Raw genomic sequence first — 26,574 nt, 5'->3', positions numbered from 1 at the left:
TGTCCAAAGAGCTACTTTTGTTAGCACGTTTGGTAAACAAACCCAAAGTCATGAAGCGCGTTCCCTAGTTTCAGACGAATTGTCAAAAAGTTCCGTTACTGTCCGTAGAAACGTGTCAAGCGATGTATGGAATCAATCTTTAGGATGTTTTTAACATAAAACTTCAATAATATTCCAACCGGAGAATTCCTGTATCTGTAGAAAAGCAATGGAATGAGAGCTAACTCTCTCGTGACCGCGCCTCAGAGCCTGTGGCACTCTGCCAGACACCTGGCTCAAAGAGCCCTTATGAGCCCCCACTTCACAGTAGAATCCTCAAACAAGTTTCTAAAGAACGTTGACATCTAGTGGAAGCCTTATGAAGTGCAACATAACCAATATCCCACTGTGTATTCAATAGGGGCTGGGTTGAAAATCGACCAACCTCAGATTTCCCACTTCCTGTTTGGATTTCTTCTCAGGTTTTTGCCTGCCATATGAGTTCTGTTATACTCACAGGCATCATTCAAACAGTTTTAGAAACTTCATAGTGTTTTCAATCCAATACTAATAATAATATGCATATATTAGCAACTGGCACTGAGGAGTAGGCCATTTACTATGGGCACCTCTGGGCACCTTTCATCCATGCTACTCAATACTGCCCCTGCAGCTATAAGAAGTTTTTAAGAAAAAAGTATTATTTTACAATGACGGCCTACCAAGAGACAAAAGGGCCGGGATTAAAAATACAAAATAAAATATATAAATATAGGACAAAACACACATCACGACAAGAGGGACAACACAACACTACATAAAGAGCGACCTAAGATAACAACATAGCAAGACTGCCACACATGACAACACAGCATGGTAGCAACACAACATGACAACAACATGGTAGCAACACAACATGACAACAACATGGTCGCAACACAACATGACAACACAGCATGGTAGCAACACAACATGACAACAATATGGTAGCAACACAACATGGTAGCAACACAACATGGTAGCAGCACAAAACCTGGTACAAACATTATAGGGCACAGACAACAAACAGCACAAAGGGCAAAAAGGTAGAGACGACAATACATCACGCAAAGCAACCTCAATTCTCTGTTTTTATTGTAGTTGACTATTTAGTATATGGCGTAACCTTGAGCAGAGTAAACTCTCACAAGAGATCCTACTGAAATTGCATATTGCCTAAATTCAATTCTAAGACTTTGAACAATGTTTGGAGTTATTGATTCTACAGTGACATCCATGCCAGTGGAGGTATAAGGCTTGAATAATAGTTTTAAATGTTTTTTTCGAGGACTAAAATATTTGAATAGTGGTAGACTCCTATTCCAACCATAGCTAGGCACAGTGGTTTGTGTATTCCCCAACGAAAAAAAAACGATCCCAATAGCCGCTTGAAAAATATTGTTTTCGGTAAAAAAAAAATTGTATATGTGAATGTGATGCATTCATTGTTTTTAACACGAAGATAAAAATATATTGATTCTTGTATTGATATACCATGGAATTATTTTGTATATACCATTGTGACTTTTCTCATTACAATTGCATAACTAGTTTGATATAAGTATTTTAAGAATAACTAATGAAGTCGACACAAAGCATGCAACATTTTTTAAATGGGCTATTAGCTGCTTCCCGTGTTTAACAAGTGTTCATGTTTTTTTTCTCCCATTTTCAGACAATGACCTTCTTTTTTTCTGTTCTGATTTTTTGTTTGTTTGTTCAGTTCAGGATGTATTTTTACTCGAGCAAATGAATAGGCTGTTTCAGTAGTTGATTACAGTTCAGATAGGTTCAGCCGTGAGAACGTCTTGGCGAAGTTGGCAATGAAACCGTTATAGCCTAAGTTAACCTGTATATATCCAGTTTAATAAAAGCTGTCATTGATGAATAAAATAGGCTTTTGATACATTTGTTGACAATACAAAACCATTGTTATAAAGTCACTTTATGATTTTATATATGCCTAAGCATAGGCCTATTTAATATTCAAATGTCTTGCAGTTTTTACGTTTTATAGTTTTGGAAAGCTGAGTATTATATAATTCACATTTTCCTTATTTTACTATTATTCTTTCCAAAAAAACAAAAACACAATAGCATGTCACATGAAAGCAACCGACCAACCACATTTAGTTGTCAGTGTTTTGTCATTAGTCAGGCGAAACATATATAACGGCTTATTTGTCTTCATCCTTGGTTTGGTTTCACGCGCTGCTATGCAGTACCTTGTGGATCTGAGAGGACTATGTGAGGTTTTCCACGGAGAGAAATGGCGGTGGCTGTTCTTCAAAACTGAAATGAAGGTCTTGGGAGATAACATCTCCTCTGTTAATCGTCGTTTGTATTAATCTGCTCGTGGCTCTCACCCAAGCAGGTCTCCTTCAGGAGTAAGGGTATACACAATTTAAGTCAAACCGAAATCTCTTGACCCAGAATCTCTTCGACCACATGCAACTCTGTCTACAGCAACTGCAAATCCATCACTCACTTGTGGCTGTCATTTCGGGAGAAGTTACTTTGGATGCAAATTCCCTGACAGTAATATATTACAACAGGGTGTAATGAAATCAACGTCCCGGGAGTCTCCATCCTCTGTCTGGATACTCCACAGATAAACCAATGCATTTCTTCCTTTTTGTGTGTGTGTGTGTTTAAAAAAAAGTTCCTACACTGCAGTAAAAATGCAGTCCAGACTGAAAGATGTTGGTGATGTTTTCCCAAGGCTACCCAAGAATCGCTGGATATCATGATGTATCTGTTTTAACCCGGGCTGGTCCTGGAGATCCGAGGCACGAGCGGGATTTACCTATCGAGGACTATCATCAATGGATCTGGGCTCATGGTGCAGTCCACTCTATTATACCAGAGAATAGACCAAGGGCTCGCAAGTCATCTCTCACAGGTCGGTTATATCTTCTTTGACCTATTTTGAACTATTATTTCACCCACTTACAATGGCTTTAGTTCTTTACTTTTTAAAAGTAGTTAGCCTACCCGAGGGATCCAGAAGAATGAATAAACACATTCTTTTAGCCTGAAAACACTCAAGACCACACTACTAACTGTCATTTACGTTTGTGGTAATATCATGTCAAAATGATGTTCCTCTTCTCGAAACATGTACGTTCTTCTTGTTCCATACTTGTGTAGAGGAAAACATTATGAACCAGTCAGATGTCAGCACTTGATACAGACGTTGGAGAAATAACGGGTGCCATTCACGAAACTACAGCTCAAGGAACGACGAGAGTTTATTACCAAAGAGAAAAAACTACGAATCGCTTCTTCCACCAACCTTTCTGAGACAAGTCAACAATATGGTTTCAAAATCGTCGTGTCCATTATCATTATTGTCTCAATTATTAGTTATTTTGGTAAATATTTATATGAATGTGTTGTAATACCTGCTAATTGATCGGTTGAGTTACTGTCTATTGTTTATATTAAATCATATATTTGTATGTTTAAATTGTATATACATCTCTGAGATGTTTTAGTTATTGGTGAAATTTTAGGCCTTGGGCCACATTTGAAGTATTTTTAATAATATCATATCACCTAGATTTAGACGATGGGCATTACATTTAGGGTAGGTTTACCCAGAAAAAGACAACAAATCATTCTCAATCTCCATTAAAAGTGCCTTTTATTCCAGGGCTAGGCTTCTGTGTCCGGGAAACCGCCCCTTAAAGTCTATTGACACATTTATTTATTTTTTTATGGGTGGGCATGGGTCTGCTTGAATACGTGACCACACATTTACAATTACGCTAATTTGTTTTCATAATGTAACATTTAGCCAAAGCAAAGAGGGAATTTGGTATGATTGAGTGAAAACAATACAATTGTTCACACAATCAAAATTTCGCATATTTCTAAGAGGTATCAAGTTAGTTCTTAAACATTTATTGTGTATCTTAGACTATGGTCTAACAACACACACTTTTTGCGATGTGGCTGTGAAGGCATGTAGAAGGTCTACGCTGAGACTTGTAGCCTACTTGCACTTAGGTCCACGTTTTTAGTTTTGCGATCAATCAATATAATCGATCAATCTAAAAATGTTCATAGTCTTTGTTTATAAAAAAAATGTTATATACATGTTTTCTTTCTGACCTTATAATACATTTACAGACTATGATCTCACCACAGGAATTAATAATAAAATGGCAACTATTCATGGACTATTTTCGCCATCTACTGGATTCAGCACGCAATTGCTCCACAAGAGGGCACTTTCTTTTCGAAAAACACAATTGAAATACATTTATATTGCCAATAAAGTTATCAGAGATTATGGAAAATCGTTATATTTTTTATTAAGAAAAATCATAATCGGTTTGGTGACGTTTTATATGAAAATGTAAAAACCTGCTATGTCAGCGCAAAATAAAAAAAAGACCTTGGGTTTCTAAGTGCGGATATCGACTCTGCCACTCGAGCATGCTTTTGGGGCATAGTCGAAAGCGCGCTGGACTTCGGGTCAGAAGGTTGAGGCTTCGAGATGTGCCTGTTTCATTACACCACCCACCCAGGCACAGAAAACAACACGAGTTCATATGAAACACACGCCTGGGTTTAAATGATCAGGGTGTTGGCAATTATCTTACTAGTGATCAACCCACATCAAAAGCTGTATGCATGATATTTTCTAGAAAGGCGACCAGAGGCAATTTATTTGTTCTGACAAGCGAACAGTCGATTGTAGAAAGAAACCACACTGAAAATGTAGCCAGTCTACTTCGACCTGTTTTTGATTAATCTAAGCTCTCTGGACTTTGAGGTTGAACTATACCGATATACCGTTGAACTATACCGATATTACACGCTTTCAGTAAGCAAAACGTTGGCTTTTGTAATATTTTGTAAGATCCATATAACATATTGTAATATCCATATAACATATTTTGGTGCGTCGTTTCCTGTGTATCAATGGCTCAAATAATGTCGTTTTAATCTATTCTTAAATTTACTAGACTCGTAAAAGATGGGAGGCCAGGCTGTCGCCTTTCTTTCCGGAGACGGAGGGTTTACAATTGTCATTTTCTCGCGTCCGAGGATCCAGTCGAGATTTGTTGGGGAACGTGAAGGAGAACGTGAAATGACTAATCGAGATATGTCAAGGGGTCAGTATGAAAAAAGTGTTGAGAGGAGGCTATTCTAATATCGATATTATAGAAATCCAGAACTTAGCAATTTATGTTGTGAAATAGATTTAAAAAATATATATATATTTATGTAGTATAATCCAGTTGCTAATATATGTATAACTAGGTTTGCTAAAGAAACGTATCAAAAGATGACATTTCTTTACTATATATGTCAAGAGATAGTACTATTTAAAAGTGTGAAGGAAAAAATACGTTGATGTATATTTGAATAACAAATGAACCATAGCCATAGGACTGAACGGGATTGGTATTTTTCAAATGGCACAACATTTAGGATGAACAGCAGTAGGCGTATAATATCTATTTTCTTCCCATATGGTCATTCATTACTTATCATATTGTGGTCTTACTGAGAGAAGCAATTCATTTGAAGTTATGCAAGGCTACCGTGTTGTTTGTTTGACCATTGCAGGATTATTTTTCAATATACTTAATCCAATAATGTATTCATTTCTAAATGGCTTATAAAACAGTGACAGTAGTGGGGAATCACAATTTCTCTAATAAGAAAACTATGTTCAGTCGTTTGATGTATATGTAGGGCTATGTCCATGAGCTGTGAATAGAGGAATAATTCAATTTTAGGATTGATGTAATACTCAACATTTGTCAGTAGGATTAGCTAGTATTATTGCGTTGAAATGGTATGAACAGTAATCAAGCATAGCATTAACGGGGTGGCAGGTAGCCCAGTGGGAAGAGCGTTGGACTAGTAACTGAAAGGTTGTAAAAATCGAATCCCCGAACTGACAAGGTAAATATCTTTCGTTCTGCCTCTGTGGCAACCATACCCAGTGTTATTACGTTTTAGGAATAGTCTTCGTAGCAAACCATCATCCATCTTAATGTTGGTTTCATTATCGAAATGTTTGTTTTTACACTGCTGCCTTATAATTTTAGCTAAATCTTAGTAGCTTGTCATATGATAGACCTAAGTAAAACTAGCTACATTCTTTCTTAACTTGAGCATATTTTGTGTAAATTACATTGTCTTGCACTGAACATATATTTTGTTTAAATTAAAACAATAAATCGTAAGCTATAGCTAACTAGAAACAACGCATTATACTAATACGAATAATCTCTTGGCATTGAAAATCGTCTCTTCGATTTCAATTTATCCATCTAACAAACACCTTTTAGTTAAAAAAAAAAATAAATCCCATTTGTATTTTTTATATAGGCCTATACATGTATTTGTATTTTTTATATAGGCCTATACATGTATTTGTATTTTTTATATAGGCCTTTACATGTATATGTATTTTTTATATAGGCTTATACATGTATTTGTATTTTTTATATAGGCTTATACATGTATTTGTATTTTTCTCTTAACATCACATTACCTTACGGAATGTATTTCCTTGCGGTATTAAGGCCAATGGTGGGACTGAACAACATGTTTTGCATATCACGTGACACTGCATTAACAAATCAACAATTCATTTTCCTTTATTATTTAGCAGTCGCTAAAAGGATTGTAAGAAGCGTTTGAGAGAGCTTCATGGAAATGTGTGAGCAAAATCTTCTGAATTCTGGCTATGTTGGTTCTCTGAATTTCCCTATTCCGGAGTCGTTATATTTTTCCAACTTGCGGAGCAATGGAGCTCATCTCCCCCAGCTGCATCAGATTTCCTACAACAGGCGAGAGGTGTGCTCGCTCCCGTGGACTTCCCCAAATTCGTGCACATCTCCGCCTCAGAGCCGCGCCTTTAGTGGCAACTCTCCGCCGTTTCTACACAATTCAGTGCCTGTAAATACTCATCCCAACGACCACAACAAGGGACCATTTGACGAGTCCAGTAAATACTACTTTCAGGATGTTAACCACAAACCAGAAGAACATGCTAGACACTCGCAGACCTTTTATGGTGAACATGGAGATATCAGTTCCGATAGCTCGAAATATGCATTTTCGAACTTGGACAGACGGTCACATGATTCCGGTGCACAACACGAACTGAATTACACCAACCAGGCAAATGCCTCCGGCATCAAGCAGTCGGCCAATTCAATTGCCCGAATTCAACCATCTGCAAGTAATGCATGTGCCAGGACTGCTTTTTCTGATGGTAAGCATCCAACGATTTTTGTTATTTTAAAATTAAACTGCTCTATATGTCTAGACTATTTATTTCTTAGTTTAGTAACGTCACCTCCAAATTATAGTTATTGTTATATTTGATGTTTACGCGATGATAATTGCAGACCATGCCTGCTTTTGGATTCTTCAGCATGTCATGTTGGGTTTTATACCAAGAGATCCACAAGTTGCTAAGGACAGTTTTTCCATTCTCCAGGCGCACCCTGGTGCTCTTCACAAGCGAAACTGAGAAAGAAGAGAAAACCATACACAAAGCCACAGCTTGCTGAACTTGAGAACGAATTCATGATGAACGAATTCGTAAACAGGCAAAAACGGAAGGAACTATCTGACAGACTGGAGTTGAGTGATCAACAAGTCAAAATATGGTTTCAGAACCGCAGAATGAAACAGAAGAGACTAGTGATGCGCGGGCATGCGTTCTCCATGAAGTGAGAGCCTTGGGCCCTGAAAGGGACCTCGTGCGGATTCTTTTCAGACAAGCGCAACCACTTCAAACCTCAAACTCTTATTTATTTTCAGAAAGCCACATAATTAAACTTGTGTTTTGTAAAGCATGCGATTTAGGTTAATTGGATACATCTAATTATTTCGTTCAATGACCACACTTAGTATTTCTGAGCGTATAACTCAGTGATAAGGTACGCTCTTAGAAAAAAAGTGGTTTATTGTGTTTTTATATAGAACTTTTAATATAGCTATGCAATAGTTTATTTTTGTATTTCTGCAGTATCAAAATGAATGTTATTTATTATTTAATCTCTGTAGCCTACATGTCTAAATTATATAGGATATGTCGTATTGTATTGACGAATAAAAATGGATTATATGGTTAGAAATGGATATTGCACATATCTGATTGGACGGGTCAGTCCTGCCTGAAATCAAACTGGGCCTACAGGAATTGCTCGTCCAAGCTCAAGTTCGTATTTGTCGGTGGTTTAATGAACCATGAAAAATAGTTTTTTTGATTATTTATTTTGTAAGTGTCTGCATGTCTATCGCATGGCTATAATAATTGTGTGTAAATGTGTTTTTGTCTTGTTTTTTTATGTATGCGTAATCATAGGCTATGTAATGCCTTCCCCTATTGGCGCTGCAATCGAATGAGAGCTCTTGGGTAAGCTATAGCGTTCTCTCTATATTAAAGTAAAACTGCCTTGGGGGTCCAGTTAATGAGTAGACCTAATTTGAACTGTTTACTGGCTCAATGTTAGTATCATGTGTGATATCGCCTAAATATATACATATATATATATATATATATATATATACGTATCTAGAAAAGCAAAAAAACATTTTCACCAATTCATACAATTCCATGCCGACGAGTGTGTTTATTATTGTGTTTATTATGCACATGTATACATTCGTGTAGACATTTGAGACGAGGGCTATTTGATCAAGTGGCACATCAACCACAGATAGGCTATTCCTTAATAGACCTACATGAATTTACTACTTCCTGAATATAGCTCTTACTCCTTAGCCTATATGATCTTTATGGTTTTGTTTGCTAGTAAACCATTTAATTCATGTATTGTTACGTTTAGAAATGGTTATATGGTTTTCGAGGGAGTAGTTTGTAGGATATATTTTAATCTTTGGTATTTGGGGCGACCGGTTAGGAGCGTTGTGCCAGTAACCGACAGGTCTGTTGATGTGCCCTTGAGCAAGGCACGTAACCATCATTTCTCCTGTAAATCGCTGTGGAGAAGAGCTGTCTGCTAAATGACTAAAATGTATAGGCTATACTTGTTTTAAAAATATATAATTATTACCAAAATAAACACACACGTACTTAATAAAATGCTTTATTCGAAGTGTTCTTGCTCGAACTTTTTGAAATTATATTTTCTAGTTTTACAATCCCATTATCTGACAGGATCAAAGGGGAACGGTGTGTTCTCCCAAGGTATTTTTATGAGGACTCTGCTAGAATACGTATGCTCGTGCTCTTCAGATATGGGGGCGCCAAAACAAAGTTACACAAACTACACAAACTTTAAGCAGATAGTATTTTTTTTGTGTGTGTGGTATTTGCAAGGACAATTTCATGACGCATCCATGAAACGGGCCTGAAAACAAGGCCTGAAAACAAGGCCCAACTCGGCCATTTGGTCAACAACAACTGTTTTGCAGTTTACTCATCTTTTCGGTGTCAATCTGTGTTCATTGCCAATAACAGTTATTTTGCATACGATATTATTGGTAGTATAGGACTAGATATTGTTGTTTTAGGACATGGGTTGCAATAAAACATATATTTTTCCCCTCGTCTATACCGTCTGTTTTGTCGTTGACTTTTCGTTTTGGCCATGTCTTGTGCGTAATGACGTTTTAACATTGTAGTTGTCCATGTGTGTTTCACGTTTTTCTACTGCAAGGTTAATATAAACAATGGTAGTACAATGGAATATTTTTAACATTTTCTGTGTTGTTAAGATTGGGGATATTTCCTTGTGGGCCACTATATAGAAAAACAACATGGGCTCAACGCATTTCGGGAAAACTGAGATGAACATTTTAATTTAGTTCTAGTTATTTTGTCAAATTAGCTACGCTCAAACATTTCAGACCCAACTGAGGTTATATACAATTATATGAAACAATGGTCTATGTTTGAGGGTCTGAAACACACACACACACACACACACACACACACACACACACACACACACACACACACACACACACACACACACACACACACACACACATACACACACACACACACACACACACACACACACAAAGCGTTCTCTAACTTGTTACCAAAGGTGTCGCCAAAAAATATTTTAATAACCCTATTGTGTTCCTGTTCTACGAAAAAACAGCGCATAGTAGTGTGGAATGAAAGTGCCTCATCTGGGACATTTATGTAGATTTTGCATCAAACGGGCATAGCCTAATCAGTGCAATAATACTATGGAAAGTAACAGTAAGGGCCCACAATTATAGGCGTAATATGTTAGGAATTCACTATGGTGAATGTTATACTATTTACTTCCCTTTCAAGTTATTTTGTGTTATTTAATAATAGGCCTATATTTCTATCCGTAAAGTGCAAAGGAAGTAACTTGAAAATGAAAAGTAGTACAGGCATATTGTCTGAAATACTGTTGAAAGTATAGGATAGGATATAGACTATAGGTTATTATAGGTTACTAAGTAATCGTCCCCCACCAAAGGGTTTCTCCTCCACCAGCTAAAATATACACTTAAACTCGAACCCGTCATTTTGTCTGTGCAATAAAACTATTGGTACGCATGGTCTCAGACCACAGATGGTCAAAGCCAGCAGAGATCTGTTGTACTTGGCAGTGCCAAGCCTTCTTTCAACAAATCATGCTGATGACGCTTATCTTTTTTATTTACATATAGGATGATTTATTAAAATTATTTTATTTTAAAACATCATGTAACCTTTATTTAACTAGGCACGTCAGTTATGAACAAATTCTTATTTACAATGAAGGCCTACACCGGCCAAACCAGACGACGCTGGGCATAATCCTCCTCCTTAATGAACTATAATCAACAATGGTCATCATGTTGTCTCTCTTTCTTGTTTTTGTTCTCTTCCTTCTATTTATTTTCTACCTTTCACCTTTTTCCTCTTTTTCTGGTAGCAGATGTGGATTATAAAATATACACATTTTTTTTGTGGGTGTTTGGTGCATCTTGTGCATTTGTTTTGTATTATTGAGGCACGAGCATTGAAAAGAAAGGTACGTTTGTTTTGTCTTATCTGACCAAATGATTAATCATATAACTTGTCTGTATAGATTTGGATTCGAAGTATACTGTGCATGGGGGAACATTCTTTGCCCTTTAACTTGAACTCTAAGAGTATGTCAACTACAATGTTGCCATTGTAACAAGTACACTATATATACAAAAGTATGTGGACACCCCTTCAAATTAAGGGATTCAGCTATTTCAGCCACACCCGTTGCTGACAGTGTATAAAACTGAGCACACAGCCATGCAATCTCCATAGACAAATATTGACAGTGGAATGGCCTAACGGAAGAGCTCAGTGACTTTCAACGTGCAATTCCATAGGATGCCACCTTTCCAACAAGTAGGTTTGTCAAATGTCTGCCCTGCTAGAGCTGCCTCTGTCAACTGTAAGCGCTAAAGTGGAAACATCTAGGAGCAAAAACGGCTCAGCCCCGAAATGGTAGGCTACACAAGCTCCCAGAATGGGATTGCCAAGTGTCGAAGCATGTAGAGCATAAAGTTTGTCTGTCCTGTTTGTCAGGAGCTTCATAAAATGGGTTTCCATGGCCAAATAGCCTTCGCACAATCCTAACATCACAATGCGTGGAGTGATGAATCATGCTTCACCATCTGGCAGGCCGACGGACAAATCTGTGTTTGGCGGGTGCCGGGAGAACGCTGCATGCCCCAATGCATAGTGCCAACTGTACAGTTTGGTGGAGGAGGAATAATGGTATGGGGCTGTTTTTCATGGTTCAGGTTAGGCCCCTTAGTTCCAGTGAAGGGAAATATTAATTGGGATCGGTTGAGCTAACGTAGGCTAATGCGGTTAGCATGAGGTTGTAAGTAACAATAAAATTTCCCAGGGCATAGACATATGTGATATTGGCAGAAAGCTTACATTCTTGTTAATCTAACTGCACAGTCCAATTTACAGTAACTATACAGTGAAATAATACCATGTTATTGTTTGAGGAGAGTGCATAATTTTGAACATGAAAAGTTATTAATAAACATATTAGGCACATTTGGGCAGTCATGATGCAACAGCTTCAACCGAAATACAATGATTCATTGGATCAGTCTAAAACTTTGCACATACACTGCTGCCATCTAGTTGACAAAATCTAAATTGAACCTACGCTGGAATAATACACTATGGCCTTTGTCTTGCATTTCAAAGATGATGGTACAAAAAAATACAAGAACGGTTGTTTTTTTCTTTGTATTATCTTTTACCAGATCTATTCTGTTATATTCTCCTACATTCCTTTCATATTTCCACAAAGTTATAAGTGTTTCCTTCAATTGATACCAAGAATATGCATATCCTTTCTTAAGGGCCTGAGCTACAGCCAGTTAGATTTGGGTACATCGTTTTAGGTGAAAATTGACAAAAGGGGCAGCTCCTTAAGAGGTTCGCTACAGTATACAATGACATTCTAGACGATTCTGTGCCTCCAACTTTGTGGCAGAGGTTGGAGAAGGCCCTTTCCTGTTATAGCATGACAATGCCCCGTGCACAAAACAAGGTCCTTACAGAAATGGTTTGTCGAGATCGGTGTGGAAGAACTTGACTGGCCTGCACAAAGCCCTGACCTCAACCCCATCAAACACCTTTTCACCCAACATCAGTGCCCAACCTCACTAATGCTCTTGTGGCTGAATGGAAGTCCCCGCAGTAATGTTCCAACATCTAGTGGAAAGCCTTCAAAGAAGAGTGGAGGCTGTTATAGCAGCAAAGGGGGGACCAACTCCATATTAATGCCCATGATTTTGAAATGAGACGTACTACGAGCAAGTGTCCACATACTTTTGGTCATGTAATGTCTGTTGTAATATATATTGAACTATCATGATGCGTAAATTGCCTACTTCCCTAATAGCCGCGCACATATAGTACACGAAATAAATACCGACAAAGTTGTGGGTTTGCCATTATATAACTCGAAATCTGTTGCATTGATGAAATCTCTCAGGGATTGTTTACTAATGTCTATATCACAAGGGCAATCACATATTTACAAAGTAGTTGTTTCTAAACCTAGGAAACCAATGAACTAACTTTTATTTTCGGTCAAATGAGTTGCTCTAGTTATTAATAATGACTCATATTGGTATATAGTAATTCCTTTACTGGATCACATGAGAAAAATACCTCAGGAATCGATCAAGATGAATTGCACGTCAGCCTACGTTTCCGATTTTTTTCTCCCTCGCGGATCCTTTCCACACGCCTATGGTGCAATAGATGGACAAAGTTTAACGCACTCGAGCTACAAATTCCTTTCGCTATAGTAAAAGAGAGAAGAGGAGATATGTCGGAGTACGATGAGCGTAACAACTGTGTGTCAAATATGTATTTACCAAGTTGTACATATTATGTTTCGGCGCCTGATTTTTCATCAATCTCCTCGTTTTTACCCAAGACTACTTCGTGTCAAAATAATTGTCCTTATTCTTCCAACATAGCTCAAGTCCGACCTGTTCGAGGAGTGGCTTTCAGAGACTATGGACTGGATCACCCAAGCAAATGGCATTACAGGGGCAATTACGCTTCTTACTACTCAACGGACGAGATAATGCACGGAGACTTAATTCCGTCATCGAACAGGGCGGAAATGATATTAAAAAATGATTCATTGTACGGGCATCACAGCGGTATGAACTCGCCATGCAATGTATTCACCAATGTCGGTCGAAATGGGGTTCTTCCACAAGGGTTCGATCAGTTCTTCCAGACGGTTAACTCTGAAAAGCCCAACTCTGGGCCCGAACACTCAAAACAGAAGGCAGACTCCAGTCTCCCCGGAGATGCTGCATGTAATAAACAGACTTCAGACCCAACTGAGGACATAGACGAACATGATTATTCTATATCAAACTGCCCCGGGGACAAGAACAACAGCCCAAGTAGGTACAAGCATTAAATGGGTTATAGTAAGTCCACAACGTAGTCGTTCCGATTTTATGTGCCCCTTTATAAGCACACAACGGTTTTATATACCCCAATAAGATTGAGTTTACTGTTGTAAAAATATTTACGATGGGAAACCAGTTTATGTGAGCCATGCTGTAATACTTCTGATGCATATCTGAATAGAAGTCATCTGACTCTCTTGCACTGTGTAAATTACAATGCAGCCATGTTTATCAGTCTTATTTGTTTACGATAGTGAATGTACAAAGTAACACAGCAATGATATAACCAGGGAGGTAGGATATGCTATTGTTCGAAATACATGACATATAAATGTGAAGGGGTTATCTTTAGCTGCATAAAAATATTTTATATTTTACCTATAACGTCGAAACGAACCGTGTAGGACTGACATAGAGTCAAATAAAATATCCGTGTGAGTTCCTACGTGTGTATGTGCGCGCTCACTCGCACTCGCTCCCGCATATCTGCCTGTGTGTGTTAGCGGCTGCGCGCGGGAAGACAATTTTGTTTCCTCGGCTAACTTGTTAATTATATGTTCTGTACTAACACTTGCATTGTACCAACTTTGATCTGAACTGCATTGTTCTACATCTGTGTGGTAAAACAAGTGTTTGTCCCGTTTAGGTTCGTCAAAGTCCAGAAAAAAGAGATGCCCCTACTCAAAACCCCAGATCCGAGAACTAGAACGAGAATTCTTCTTCAATGTGTACATAAACAAGGAGAAGCGGCTCCAGTTGACAAGGAAGTTAAACCTGACAGATCGACAAGTGAAGATTTGGTTCCAGAACAGAAGAATGAAAGAGAAAAAGCTAAACCGGGACCGGTTTCGGTATTTCACTGGAAATCCTTTATATTGATCTTTTGCATTTAGAGGAGCCATAAGTGCTTCACAACTCTTTTTTTGTTGTTGGTACATCTGTGCGATGTACAAACAACAGTTGAAACACCGCACAACAAAACTGAACATTGCAAACAGGCTGAATCTATCTTTGCAACTCTTTTTGTATATTCCACTTAAATACTAAGCTCAATGAACACATGAATCCTGTTATTTAAAATAAGATTCAATCCAGTGTCGAAATCATCCAGGAGACCTCGACATAATGTTCCTTTGCATATTATTACGGTAATTAATTGTAATATCTAGGCTATGTAGGCATATTCCTTACTTTTGTACATATGTACGTTTTAAGTTTACACGGTATGTGCTTTGGTGGATTCACAAACATTGCAGTAAGCAACACATACTTTGATTACAGTAATTAACGAGTGTAATAAGTAATTTACAATAGTAGAATTGTGTATGCATTTAATAGACGCATGTTATGTATATTGTGGTATCAAATAAAGTAGACATGGCAAATGTAGTTATGCATTACCTCAATTTATTGCAATCACGAGCTCCTTTCGGCTTTGGTCAGGATCCACATTTGGCATAAGGTTAAAATTATGTATCATTTTATACAATTCAACAAGGTTTTTATCATATCCTATAGGGATGCTCATACCAAAGCAATCTGATATTGAATATTTTATAAAGTACTAATGGCACTGAAGCTGGTGGTTATGTGAATAGACCATAGAGCGAATATCCTCTTTTGTATCCAAGCAGAAGCGCCTTTTATTTGCTTCAACTTCAAAGTTTAGACTAGACCTTTTATCCCTTTATGTTGTGTTACACTAAGGCTGTTTACTAAACCTTGAACCGTCTAGACAGCATAATAAAAACTAGCTGTAAATGTGTAAATCAGAGGCTATTGGACCCTCTGGCCACTCCAAATGCGGCCCTACTATTGGACCCTCTGGCCACTCCAAATGCGGCCCTACTCCCAAATAGTCGAGACAGATGCAGTCCTTTCTTACTTGTCAAGCTATTGAATTATACATGTAGAAAATCTAAATTCATAGGCTATGACCAAATGTGTATATATGTTTAGTATATATTTTTTATATTTAACTTGAAATGGCATGCCATTATTAAAAGGGAATGACTCCCGTGCGTAAAATGCCTATGTTTGATTTGGCAGTTTAAAAAACAGTGGTGTTTTTATTTGTAATGGTGTCAGTAGCCTACTAACGATCAAATATTGTTAATTTCATATACAAACGTTATTTGATGCCTTTGAACTTCTAGTATAATGTCAAGGTCGTCACCTCTCACCTTTGATGAATATGTAGAGGCGCCTTTTGGCTGTTCTCCTTGACAACCGACGCCTGAATAATATCTGCACTGCAGCAGGATTCCAATATGGCTGCGAAGCAGTGATTTTTCTTGTATGAAAAGCAATCAGATCCAGCGATACAGTTTCGTGTTTGAAGTTGATATACCTGTCTCCTATACTAACCAATTGAGATGTTGCATTAAATGTAATGCAATATACGTCAAATCACGCGCAAGCTTCTGATGTGGCAGCATTACGCACGACATTATAGCCATACAACAATACTATATTATAGTTTAGCTTTTGTACCAAAATGGAAACCCTAGATATTTTTTTTTAATCAATGGTTTAATTCCAAGCAGCGTGTGAGTCCCTCGTGTATTATAGCAGACATGAACAAGAAAAGGCAGTCAGTAAACTAAAAGCGAAACAGTTAATTAATATAATCCTGAATAAACCTAAATATTGTATTTTTTGAGGCAGGGGAATGACCACTTTTACCATACCGGTAGTAGGTTTTGGTTATTCCTTTCGCTGAGATAATGTCAGCCAGCGTATCTGATCATTCGAAATGTAGCCGTAGGAAATCAGTAATATAAGATATGTTTGGAAATCAATCACAAACACACATGTCAGTCAGTCTTGTGATGGTTGGCATATTTTATTGGGTTTTTGGTTTTGGAAATTGTTGTGTCGGAAAATATTATACAGACATTGCCAGTTCTCGTTCCCATTCTAACCACACGAGGGCAGACGTGTAGCAAATTTCGATGAGAGTTTGTTCATGAAAACACACGTATGTGATCTAGAAAACTATTGAAAAGCTGCTAATGTTTCTGTCCGGGGTTTGATGAGAGAATATAGCCTAGTAAATGTTGGGAAATAGCCTATTTATATATATATTTTTTACATAATAGCCCAAGCAGACTGTGTTCAGTTGATGCATTCCATGCATTGCAATCAAAGGGACACCATCACTGTTTCTAAGAAGTAGTAGCCGAACACCACCATTTTAAAGTGGATTAAACATTAGCTTTAACTATGTGGATATGTATATCATAGGCATATATATACAGCCGTGGTGGGAGGAACTGTAGGAGGACAGGCTGGTATCAAACACATCAAACATATGGAAACCACATGTTCAACTTATTCCATTCATTCCATTCCAACCATTACAATGAGCTCGTCCTCCTATAGCTCCTCCCACCAGCCTCCAATGGAGACACCAAGCCCAAGTTTAACCGATAGATTTGTATGATATTTGGTAATTTGTTGTTATGGACATGACTTGAAATTACTTTAAATATTACTGGGTTAAACTTAATTTCAGTTGAAACCCTGACGAAATAAAACAAAAACAAATGTTAAGTCATAAGGCGTATCTGGATTCCTCAATTGTCGTCTGCATGTTTTTATTTTATTTTAGGCAAGTCAGGTTAAGAACATATTCATACTCTCTTTCAATGACGGCCTAAGAACAGGCTTAAGAACAGTGGGCTAACTGCCTTGTCAGCTCGGGGATTCGATCTTGCAACCTTTCAGTTACTAGTCCAACGCTCTAAACACTTGGCTTCTTGTCGCGCGGATGCAATTGACTAGTTATCTTGCTTTAGACCTTGTGTAATAAACATGTTGTTTTACTTTCAATCCATATTCTCTGATAGTGTAAAATTATTTACAAAAAAATGTGATCTCTAAAAGTGTAAACCCTAAAATGTTGAGTAGACGTTGAGTAGACCAGGGTTGTTTGATACCTTAATTTAAACGGAACCCGAAGAGTACCTTCAAAAGCATGCATATTTTTCCTGGTTCACGCATTTGACAAATGTTTGTGCTTAGTTATTAAATCCCTTATAATACCCGTCTGAATACCTGGATGATTTCGTGAGATGCTGTGTTCCTGCAGTTAATTAACAATACGCTGCAGACAAACGGATTCTTAACACATTTTCTGGCTTTAATAGAAGCATATCGTCGGCCTATGCCGGATTTTCTTTAAATGTAATATACAATTTTCTTGATGTTTGCGCAGTCAAGTATATCCTTCTTGTGTTTAGTAATCGGCATGCACCAACCAAACGTTTTAGTCAGGGGTGTCTATTTTTGCATGCTTGTTGATTTCTCTGTGTAAAAAAAAAATCAGCATTGTCTACCTATTTGCAAACCTGGACCTGTTATATGTATGAGATGCTGAGTTGAGAATAGGCTACTATGGGGAGCGTGTTTAGCTCCGTATGGTTTTATTATTAAATGCGTCCACCTACTTTCCCAGCCCGTCATATAGGTCACAAATACAGTGTGCCGTACCCTGAGCAGGCATTCAAAGGTTACAAAAATGTCAACAAAATGTAGAACCGGCCAATTGATATCACCTTTCCTTGAAATTTAGTTTTTTTAGAGGATAATATCCTAAACCAGACACGGTTTATTTAAGAATTAAATTACAAAATAAAAAATATAGGCCTATAATAGCCAGATTTGGTTGACGTTTTGGTTGAAATTATTGAAATAGCCCACCTAATGATTATGATTGATTGATTATTTTCGTTTAGGATTATATTTCCATCACTACACCGTGTGATTAGAAATCGTTATTTTAGTTCATGTCAAAGCTTTGACTTGTATGACTGAGTAGATTATTCGTGTGAATTCAAATGGTCTTAAATGTATTTAAATGTGCCAAAGTAAGGGAATTGGAGCATGATGTAACGGTTAATTATCTCAACGTTAAGTCCATGTTCATCCTTAGTTTAGATTTTTTTTTCTTCATATCAAGCAAAGAAGACAGGCTAAATGTTTAAGATGTCCTTCGTCAGTCAGTTTGAATCAATTTCAAGTCTGTGTTCTAGGTGTCGCTGTTGACCACGACTGCTTCCTAGTTATGAGTCAATGTTTCCATGTGATGGGAAAAGAGTGCGTCTCAAGGCCATTTTCACATTTCATTGGTGAGGTTGTCGTGTGGCAGAGAGGCATCCTAAGCAACACGGACGTTGTTTTTCTAGATATGTCAGCCTACTATCGACATCTCTCTCCTTTAAAAACTTATCCAAAATGTCATTTCCCAACAGCTCTCCTGTTACTAATACTTTTGTAGTTGATTCGTTGATTGGCGCTTGCAGGACTGACCGTTTTTACTCCAGCAGCAACATGTACATGCCGTCCGGTGCAGAAATGGGAATTTACGGAATGCAAACCTGTGGACTCTTGCCGTCTCTCAGTAAACGAGGGGACGTCAACCACCAAAATATGGGCATGAATTTCCACCCTTACATACCTCAAATTGATAACTGGACAGATCCCAGTAGACCTTGCGGAATAGAGCAACCATCCAACCAAATGCCCAATTGCACATTTTCACAAAACATTAAGGAGGAGAGGAATTTCTGCATGTATTCCGACAAGAGAGCAAAGGTCAACTCGTCCGATGTCCCTGTATATGCTAATATAATCCCCGAATCGTGTTCAGTTGACTGCCCCGAGATCCCTGTCCCAGGGTATTTCAGATTAAACCAAACCTACTCGACTGGGAAAGACCAGGACTATGGCCAGGAGAAGACAAGTCCGAACATCACATTCGTGCAGCTCAACAGAGTCACTCCAAAACCGCAGTTGTCTTCCTTTTTTGTCGAACTGGAAAAGAAAACGGCCGAGATACCGCATAACCGGGAGACCAGCAAGACACCCATCCCCGCGGAAATCCCGAATCCTACATCCACCGCGCAACGGGAGGAGAACTGCTCCACTGAATCTTCAGTCTCCAGCCCAGAGTCGACACAAAGAGAATCTAAAGGTAGGTACAGTAAAAGGATGACTCGTATGGCGGTATCATAAAACCCAATATAAAACACAAACAGCCCTAAAGTCGTAATGTTTAATGAGAGCCTTACTCAGGTTGCAGTAAAAGGCTTTTACAGGAAACGGTTCAACCGCGGACCAGACATGTCTGCATCAATTAGTATTTTATATTTAGGTTTTCTTAATTGATTTGTTTCTTTGTTGATAGTAATAGAACGTTAATTTTTATTTTTGGGAAATATATATATATATATATATATATTTCCCCAAAAAATATATATATTATATATATATATTTATGTGTATATTAACACCTAGGAGAAATAATGCCCGTAGTCTGTTTTGTACGTTCATCCTCAGTGTTGTGATGATACAGAAACCGTCTCTCACAAATGTGTATTTTAGTTCGCTTAAAATATTAATTTGGTCAAAAAAACTTAGTCGTGTAATTTAGAGAATGTGTTGTTTTTTTATGCCTATATTATTCTCAACACGTTTGACCCACGACTACCAACTAATAATACTCATATAACACGATATCAATATAATTTAAACATTATATCATTCTGACCAGAGCTGTGTGACTAAGTGAAAACATATTTTCATGAATTGAATCTCAGTGATATATTCCTATTTTGTCAATTTAAAACATGTGTTGAATTGATTACATTTCAGACAGCAAAACGGACCTTCCAACGAGCAATTGGATGACTGCAACAAGCGGCAGGAAGAAAAGATGCCCCTACACAAAGCACCAGACACTTGAATTGGAAAAGGAGTTTTTATTCAACATGTACCTGACCCGAGAGCGCCGTCTAGAGATCAGTAAAGGCGTCAACCTCACCGACAGGCAAGTCAAGATCTGGTTCCAAAACCGCAGGATGAAGCTTAAGAAAATGAACAGTGAAAACAGAATTCGGGGACTTACCTCAAATCTCACCTTTTCGTGAGTTTGCTTACGGAAAGCTTGATTTATTGACTTTTTCCTCTAAGCGGTGGTGTGGGAGCATCGGACTTTTGGAGGTTTTTCACCGAAACTGCGACTGACTGCTATTTTATTTTCATGTTTAAATGGTGACGCATTGTGTATTTTGAATACATTTTTTTCACAGGGTACATTAATAACGTCTTAAATTATTAAAATGTACTATGTATCCATTATTAAACGGTTTGGTTTGATTGATTCTGACATTTTTCGGACATGAAAACACATTAAATCGATAGTGGATGAAAAGTTATACATTCGTTTAGAATTAAGCGCTAACTCCTAGCTGAATGTAATCATATAAACGTTTATGTAGCATAAATGTGGTGAGCAATGTTAATGAGTGTAAATCTTACGCATGTTTGTGGCATGTATCCTGCAATAAATTGATAGTCAAATGTAATGTCTTATTTCAGTGCTTCGTCTTGCAGTAGACATAGGCTTTTTCATGAAGACAGATTTTACATTACATTTTAGTCACTTAGCAAATTATCCTATCAAGAGCACTTACAATAATGCATTCATGTATATCAGATGTATAAATAAATGTAACAAAACAGAGAACTATTTGTAGGAGCCCGCAATAAGGTTATTTTAGTTCCGCTAGAATTATTAGTGACGGGCCGTATTAGTGACATTGTTATGTGAACCAATCAAATTAAGAAAACTAATATTCACAACAAGTCTAACTGCGGTATACGTCATATCTTATGTAGGTGCAACGTCAATTTCACAAACATCCCTATTTAAGCGTTGGCCTATGCTCGACATGATTGCGGATAGCTATTCAAAGACTAACAGGCCTAGTCTATCTATTGACCAATTATGGCTCTTATTATTATTTCATTGCTAGACCTATTGTCAATTAGCATTCAGAAACATGCCTGTATTTGAAAATAAACGTTAGCTTGTGAAGTTGAGTTGTTTTGTGAATATGCTCTCCAATTGGTTTCTAAGGCCTATATGTGGTGTACACACACACTCACACACACACACACACACACACACACACACACACACACACACACACACACACACACACACACACACACACACACACACACACACACACACACACACACACACACACACACGCACACACACGCACGCACACGCACGCACACGCACACACACACACACACACGCACACACACACACACACACACACACACACACACACACACACACGTACGTAAATATAGCCTACAACCTCAACTCAGGACTTCGAAGCCAGTGCCACAGCTTTTTTTCATTGTTCCCCTCTAATCTCTAATCAGGGACTGATTTAGACGTGGGTTACCAGGTGTGTGCAGTGAGTTATCAAGTGGAACAGAAAACCAACGAGCCAAGCTTCGTGGGTAGGATTTGAATACCCCTGTCCTACTACATGTTTAATTCCCTAAACTTTGATGTCAGGCTTTGTTGAAGGAGCTCCTTGGAGCGTTCAGACACCGTAGGATACTTATTTAAATACCCAAAATACACACTAATACATCTATTAAAATACACAAAATACACATGAATACTTCAATTCAAACACACAAAAACAAGCATCGTATCCTATTCATGCCATGTACCTAAACATTTTATTATATTTACACGGATCTGGGAAGGTTCCCAACAACCTACAAAAACAGCCATTGGGGTCCGGATATAGGAACTTCTTAGAAAAACGGGTTCATTAGATTTCCAAAACAGGTTACATAACCATATATTCTAATAGCGTAGGCCGTCATTGTAAATGATAATTTGTTCTTAACTGACTTGCCTAGTTAAATAAAGGTTACATTTTAAAAAAGTATACAAAATAAAAAGAGCAAGGAATAGGCCTAGAATAATATAGAAAATGTTTTTCTTATCACAACGTTGATACATCCAATAGGCTATCACCTAAACAGCAACCTCTTGTCATATATAAGGACTACAATAATGTTTTTACTTCGGGTTAAAACCGTAATCATTAAAATACATTTAATTGATACTATATTGGCCAAACATTCTGTCATGATTCAAAACATCAGAAATGAAGTTGTTATTTATGTTGATGTGGTTAAATGTCATGAGATGGCTTGTGTTGTAAGCTTATACTGGCAGATCGCTTTGCCCAGTAGTAGACGTATCTGCTGCCCCTGTGTATAGAAGTCCAAGCCAAGTTTATAACTCTATCCGGGTAGACTATTTGAATTCGGTACACACTATGTTCCTCTTTCCTCTGCCTCTCTTTTACACACGAACTGCACACCCCCATGTCCAGACGAATGAACGCTGAAAAACGCACACACACACACACACACACACACACACACACACACACACACACACACACACACACACACACACACGCACACGCACACGCACACACACACACACACACACACACACACACACACACACACACACACACACACACACACACACACACACACACACACACACACACCAACAACAGATTACATGGTTTTATTTATCAATGGCCTGCTTGGCCACATCATTATTTTTTACAACACTAGTTAAAGCATTAAGTTATAATGCTCTATGACGTGTTATAAACACGTGTGAGCCTTTATAATGTCTTCTAACAAGGCTTATAATATGTTGCGTAGCTCAAGCTAATGCAATGTTCACTTTCTGCTGAAGAAGCGGGTCCCTAGTGCCTGTCTGGGCCTTATGATGTTCAAGCACAAATTCATTGGCACGTTGCCGCCATGTTGTTTTGTCCTCATGTGAACATTTACGTGATAATCAGTTCTGTTCCTTCTTCTTCCTTGTTGTTTTTGTTCCATCGTGGGATAATGTATTTGAAATGAATCAGTTGACAGATTGTATTTACGTTTGTATTCACCTCTTGATGAGAGTTTACAAAAGTTGCCTAATCAACAAGTCATGTGTTCTGTAAACCTAAAAAGATCCTCTTATATCCAGACTTTTAGACATCACTCTGCACAGAACCACTTTATTGCGCCAATAGTCCGTTTTATTGTGGGCACATGAATGTATAATCAAACGCAGCCCGTAAATATTTTATTGATACACATCAAATAATTATGTCTCTCCTCTAGATAAATACAATCACTATACAAATAACACTAGCTGGTTCAAACTTACAAGACCAACCAAACTAGTGAAAGTGACTAGTTTAATATATAAGCTAACAATGTAAAACAGAGTCGGTGCAAAAATGATCCTTATTTTATAGCATGTTATTACATTTATTTAACGAGGACTTACAACTAGTAGTCTATAAAAATGTTTTACAAGCACTGAGTGTATGATATACTTTATGACGATATCTTGTGAGAGTTTTCACACATAATATGGTGTGGCGTCAATGTTGAGTGGTGGCTGTGAAATAAATGTGCGTATGAGGCTAATCTATACGTAAAACACATAGACCTGGACCACCCTAAACCGTATGCACATTCAAAACGTCCACTAACACATCATTACTTAAAGTTTGACATTCTTTCTCCTTAACCATTCGGGTTTATATGGAATTCTTTAAATAAAAAGGCAAATTAAACATAGGCCTATACCATTACAGCGGACTGATTTACTCACTGCGTTGGTAAATATGATCACGTGATTCATGTAACCAATCCCTGAAGAATGAAGCCAGCAAAAATACTGCGATTGTTCAGAGGAAAGGTTTCTATAACAGTGTAACCTTTTATATGACTACGAAGGGATCCAAAAATGTCGACCAGTAGCACTCTAAGTAACTATTATGTGGACTCTATAATGGGGCATGAAGCAGATGATGTGTACAGGCCACGCTTTGTCCAGTCTCCGCACAGTACGACCTCAATGCCACCAGGTGTTGGGGACAATGCAGATTTTTCCTCCTGCAGTTTTGCACCCAAATCAGCCGTTTTCCCAGGGTCTTGGTCCTCGGTCCACACGCAGTCCACCGCCGCAGTATCAGGGATTTACCATCCGTACGTCCAGTCCCACCTCTCCGCAGCAGACAGCAGATATGTTCGGTCGTGGATAGACCCAATTTCTAACAACGTTTCTTTCTCCGGCTTTCACTATAACAGCCGGCATTATGGAACAAATGGAACCAAGCCCGAAAGTTTACCACTGAAAAGGACTGAGAGTGCCACTTTTGAGCCAGAGACTCAGGTGGTTGTCCGTGGCCCTGGTTATGCTTGTGGATTGTCCGAATGTCCGAAAAATGTGGTCAAAGAGAGCGTTGGCAGTGATACTTCGAATCACAGCGAGCCTAAAGAAGAGAAAAAACTACTTGACCCAAGTAAGTAAACGAAATTTCCCCCCTGATTTACAACCTTAAGAACTGCACGAGCGGGGTGTGTAAAATTGGAGGTTTTACTAACCTATAAAAGTGTCTATCTTATACCACGGACCGCAAAACATTGCCTACGGATGCAAAGTGGGTATTTAACACAAGCGTGTGATAATAATTGTGTCAACAAATTCAGTATTATTGTTATTATTATTTATTTTTTTACAAATGTGCAATTATTCATTCTGATGCTTGTATTTACCATATTCATGGTTTGTTTATTTCGTTTTCCTGCTATTTCTCGTATGAGTTTCAACTTTGTCCTCTGTTCTCCAGACAACCCTGCAGCAAACTGGATTCATGCACGTTCAACAAGGAAGAAGCGATGTCCATATACAAAATATCAGACACTAGAACTGGAAAAAGAATTCCTCTTCAACATGTATTTGACACGAGATCGACGAAACGAAATGGCTCGAAATCTCAATTTAACTGAAAGACAGGTCAAAATCTGGTTCCAGAACAGAAGAATGAAAATGAAAAAGATGAACAGAGAGAGGGGCAGTAAGGATCACTTATAGCCCATGCTAGAGTGGATGTGTAATCCTTCGCCTTTTGATGTACCATATTGTTGTGAATACTTGGAATATAACGTTCTTTCTTTTTTGGGGGTTTGAATCAAAGTTAATGTTGAGTCTTAAACGAATTACTCCAGAACTCGAGTATTTATGCCCAGTATGAGCCTATGGGACTGTGCTTGCGTATCGTGGTGTATTTGAACAATGTCATGTTTTCAGAGGATATATTTGTGCTAATATTTTCAGTGAATATTGTAGGCCTAATTCAGTGAAAGATCCATCACGCAAATTGGAAATTATATAACTTACTTAAAAAGGTAGAGGCTGACTGATTATGTTTGTAATGCTGGGACTAGAATTGAAAATTAAATGATACTCTTTTTTTAGTATTTATATTAGTTTCATGGTGTTTTTTTTCTTCTGGGGTTAGTTTTGAAATGAGACATGATTGGGCGTAGCCTTAATCTTAGCATATTCCTGCATTTTCCGAATCCAATTCAGGCTGTATTTAAGGTTCCCTTGCACTAATGCAGTAGTTTGCAGAATTGAGAGATAGGACTAATAACGCCTTATTGCAAAACTGAAATTAGAACTATTTTGTGACTAGGAAAGTAGGACTAATGAGAAGGTTTCTTTCTCTTAAATAAATGCATTTGGTTAATCTGTATAAGAGATTCAATGATTGGATATTTCGTTGTATTTCTTTTAAGGTCATCAGAATTAAACAACGTAAAGTGTCATTTGGTATACTGAACTCACATTTTAGATTTTTTTTTCATAATATGAATTTGTCTTACAAGGTGGTTAGATTTCACTTGAATGGGAGAATGTTGCATTGTTTA

At 37.8% G+C, this 26,574-nt stretch overlaps 4 protein-coding genes and 1 pseudogene across 4 annotated transcripts; all 5 read left to right on the top strand.

The window, feature by feature from the left end:
• Nucleotides 1-2,315: 2,315 nt before the first annotated feature.
• Nucleotides 2,316-3,206, top strand: LOC135546878 (homeobox protein Hox-D13a-like; annotated as a pseudogene).
• A 3,490-nt stretch (nt 3,207-6,696) lies between these two features.
• On the top strand, nt 6,697-7,988 carry LOC135547696 (homeobox protein Hox-D12a-like). Its single transcript, XM_064976935.1, has 2 exons — nt 6,697-7,264; nt 7,493-7,988. The coding sequence occupies exons 1-2, from the start codon at nt 6,697-6,699 to the stop codon at nt 7,729-7,731; spliced, it is 807 nt and encodes a 268-aa protein (XP_064833007.1). The 3' UTR covers nt 7,732-7,988.
• A 5,336-nt stretch (nt 7,989-13,324) lies between these two features.
• Nucleotides 13,325-15,320, top strand: LOC135547697 (homeobox protein Hox-D11a-like). The gene is made up of 2 exons (XM_064976937.1): nt 13,325-13,935; nt 14,591-15,320. Exons 1-2 carry the CDS (start codon nt 13,341-13,343, stop codon nt 14,821-14,823), a joined length of 828 nt encoding a protein of 275 aa, XP_064833009.1. The 5' UTR covers nt 13,325-13,340; the 3' UTR covers nt 14,824-15,320.
• A 3,673-nt stretch (nt 15,321-18,993) lies between these two features.
• LOC135547018 (homeobox protein Hox-D10a-like) lies at nt 18,994-21,709 on the top strand. Its single transcript, XM_064975583.1, has 2 exons — nt 18,994-19,921; nt 20,602-21,709. Exons 1-2 carry the CDS (start codon nt 19,183-19,185, stop codon nt 20,874-20,876), a joined length of 1,014 nt encoding a protein of 337 aa, XP_064831655.1. The 5' UTR covers nt 18,994-19,182; the 3' UTR covers nt 20,877-21,709.
• Nucleotides 21,710-24,560: 2,851 nt separating this feature from the next.
• Nucleotides 24,561-26,574, top strand: LOC135547017 (homeobox protein Hox-D9a-like). Its single transcript, XM_064975582.1, has 2 exons — nt 24,561-25,163; nt 25,491-26,574. The coding sequence occupies exons 1-2, from the start codon at nt 24,605-24,607 to the stop codon at nt 25,733-25,735; spliced, it is 804 nt and encodes a 267-aa protein (XP_064831654.1). The 5' UTR covers nt 24,561-24,604; the 3' UTR covers nt 25,736-26,574.

Source organism: Oncorhynchus masou, chromosome 10 (genome assembly GCF_036934945.1).
Source record: "Oncorhynchus masou masou isolate Uvic2021 chromosome 10, UVic_Omas_1.1, whole genome shotgun sequence".
NCBI classification, from domain to species: domain Eukaryota; kingdom Metazoa; phylum Chordata; class Actinopteri; order Salmoniformes; family Salmonidae; genus Oncorhynchus; species Oncorhynchus masou.
The sequence above is the reverse complement of the archived record's forward strand: the minus strand, read 5'-3'. Positions and strand labels throughout refer to the sequence as shown.

Excerpts from the sequence above, each read along its gene's own strand:
- LOC135547696 (XM_064976935.1), top strand. The coding sequence starts at position 6,697 with ATGGAAATGTGTGAGCAAAATCTTCTGAATTCTGGCTATGTTGGTTCT. Across the intron at positions 7,265-7,492 it reads CAGGACTGCTTTTTCTGATG|GCGCACCCTGGTGCTCTTCA; the intron begins GTAAGCATCCAA and ends TCCATTCTCCAG.
- LOC135547697 (XM_064976937.1), top strand. The coding sequence starts at position 13,341 with ATGTCGGAGTACGATGAGCGTAACAACTGTGTGTCAAATATGTATTTA. Across the intron at positions 13,936-14,590 it reads GGACAAGAACAACAGCCCAA|GTTCGTCAAAGTCCAGAAAA; the intron begins GTAGGTACAAGC and ends TGTCCCGTTTAG.
- LOC135547018 (XM_064975583.1), top strand. The coding sequence starts at position 19,183 with ATGTCATTTCCCAACAGCTCTCCTGTTACTAATACTTTTGTAGTTGAT. Across the intron at positions 19,922-20,601 it reads GACACAAAGAGAATCTAAAG|ACAGCAAAACGGACCTTCCA; the intron begins GTAGGTACAGTA and ends ATTACATTTCAG.
- LOC135547017 (XM_064975582.1), top strand. The coding sequence starts at position 24,605 with ATGTCGACCAGTAGCACTCTAAGTAACTATTATGTGGACTCTATAATG. Across the intron at positions 25,164-25,490 it reads GAAAAAACTACTTGACCCAA|ACAACCCTGCAGCAAACTGG; the intron begins GTAAGTAAACGA and ends TCTGTTCTCCAG.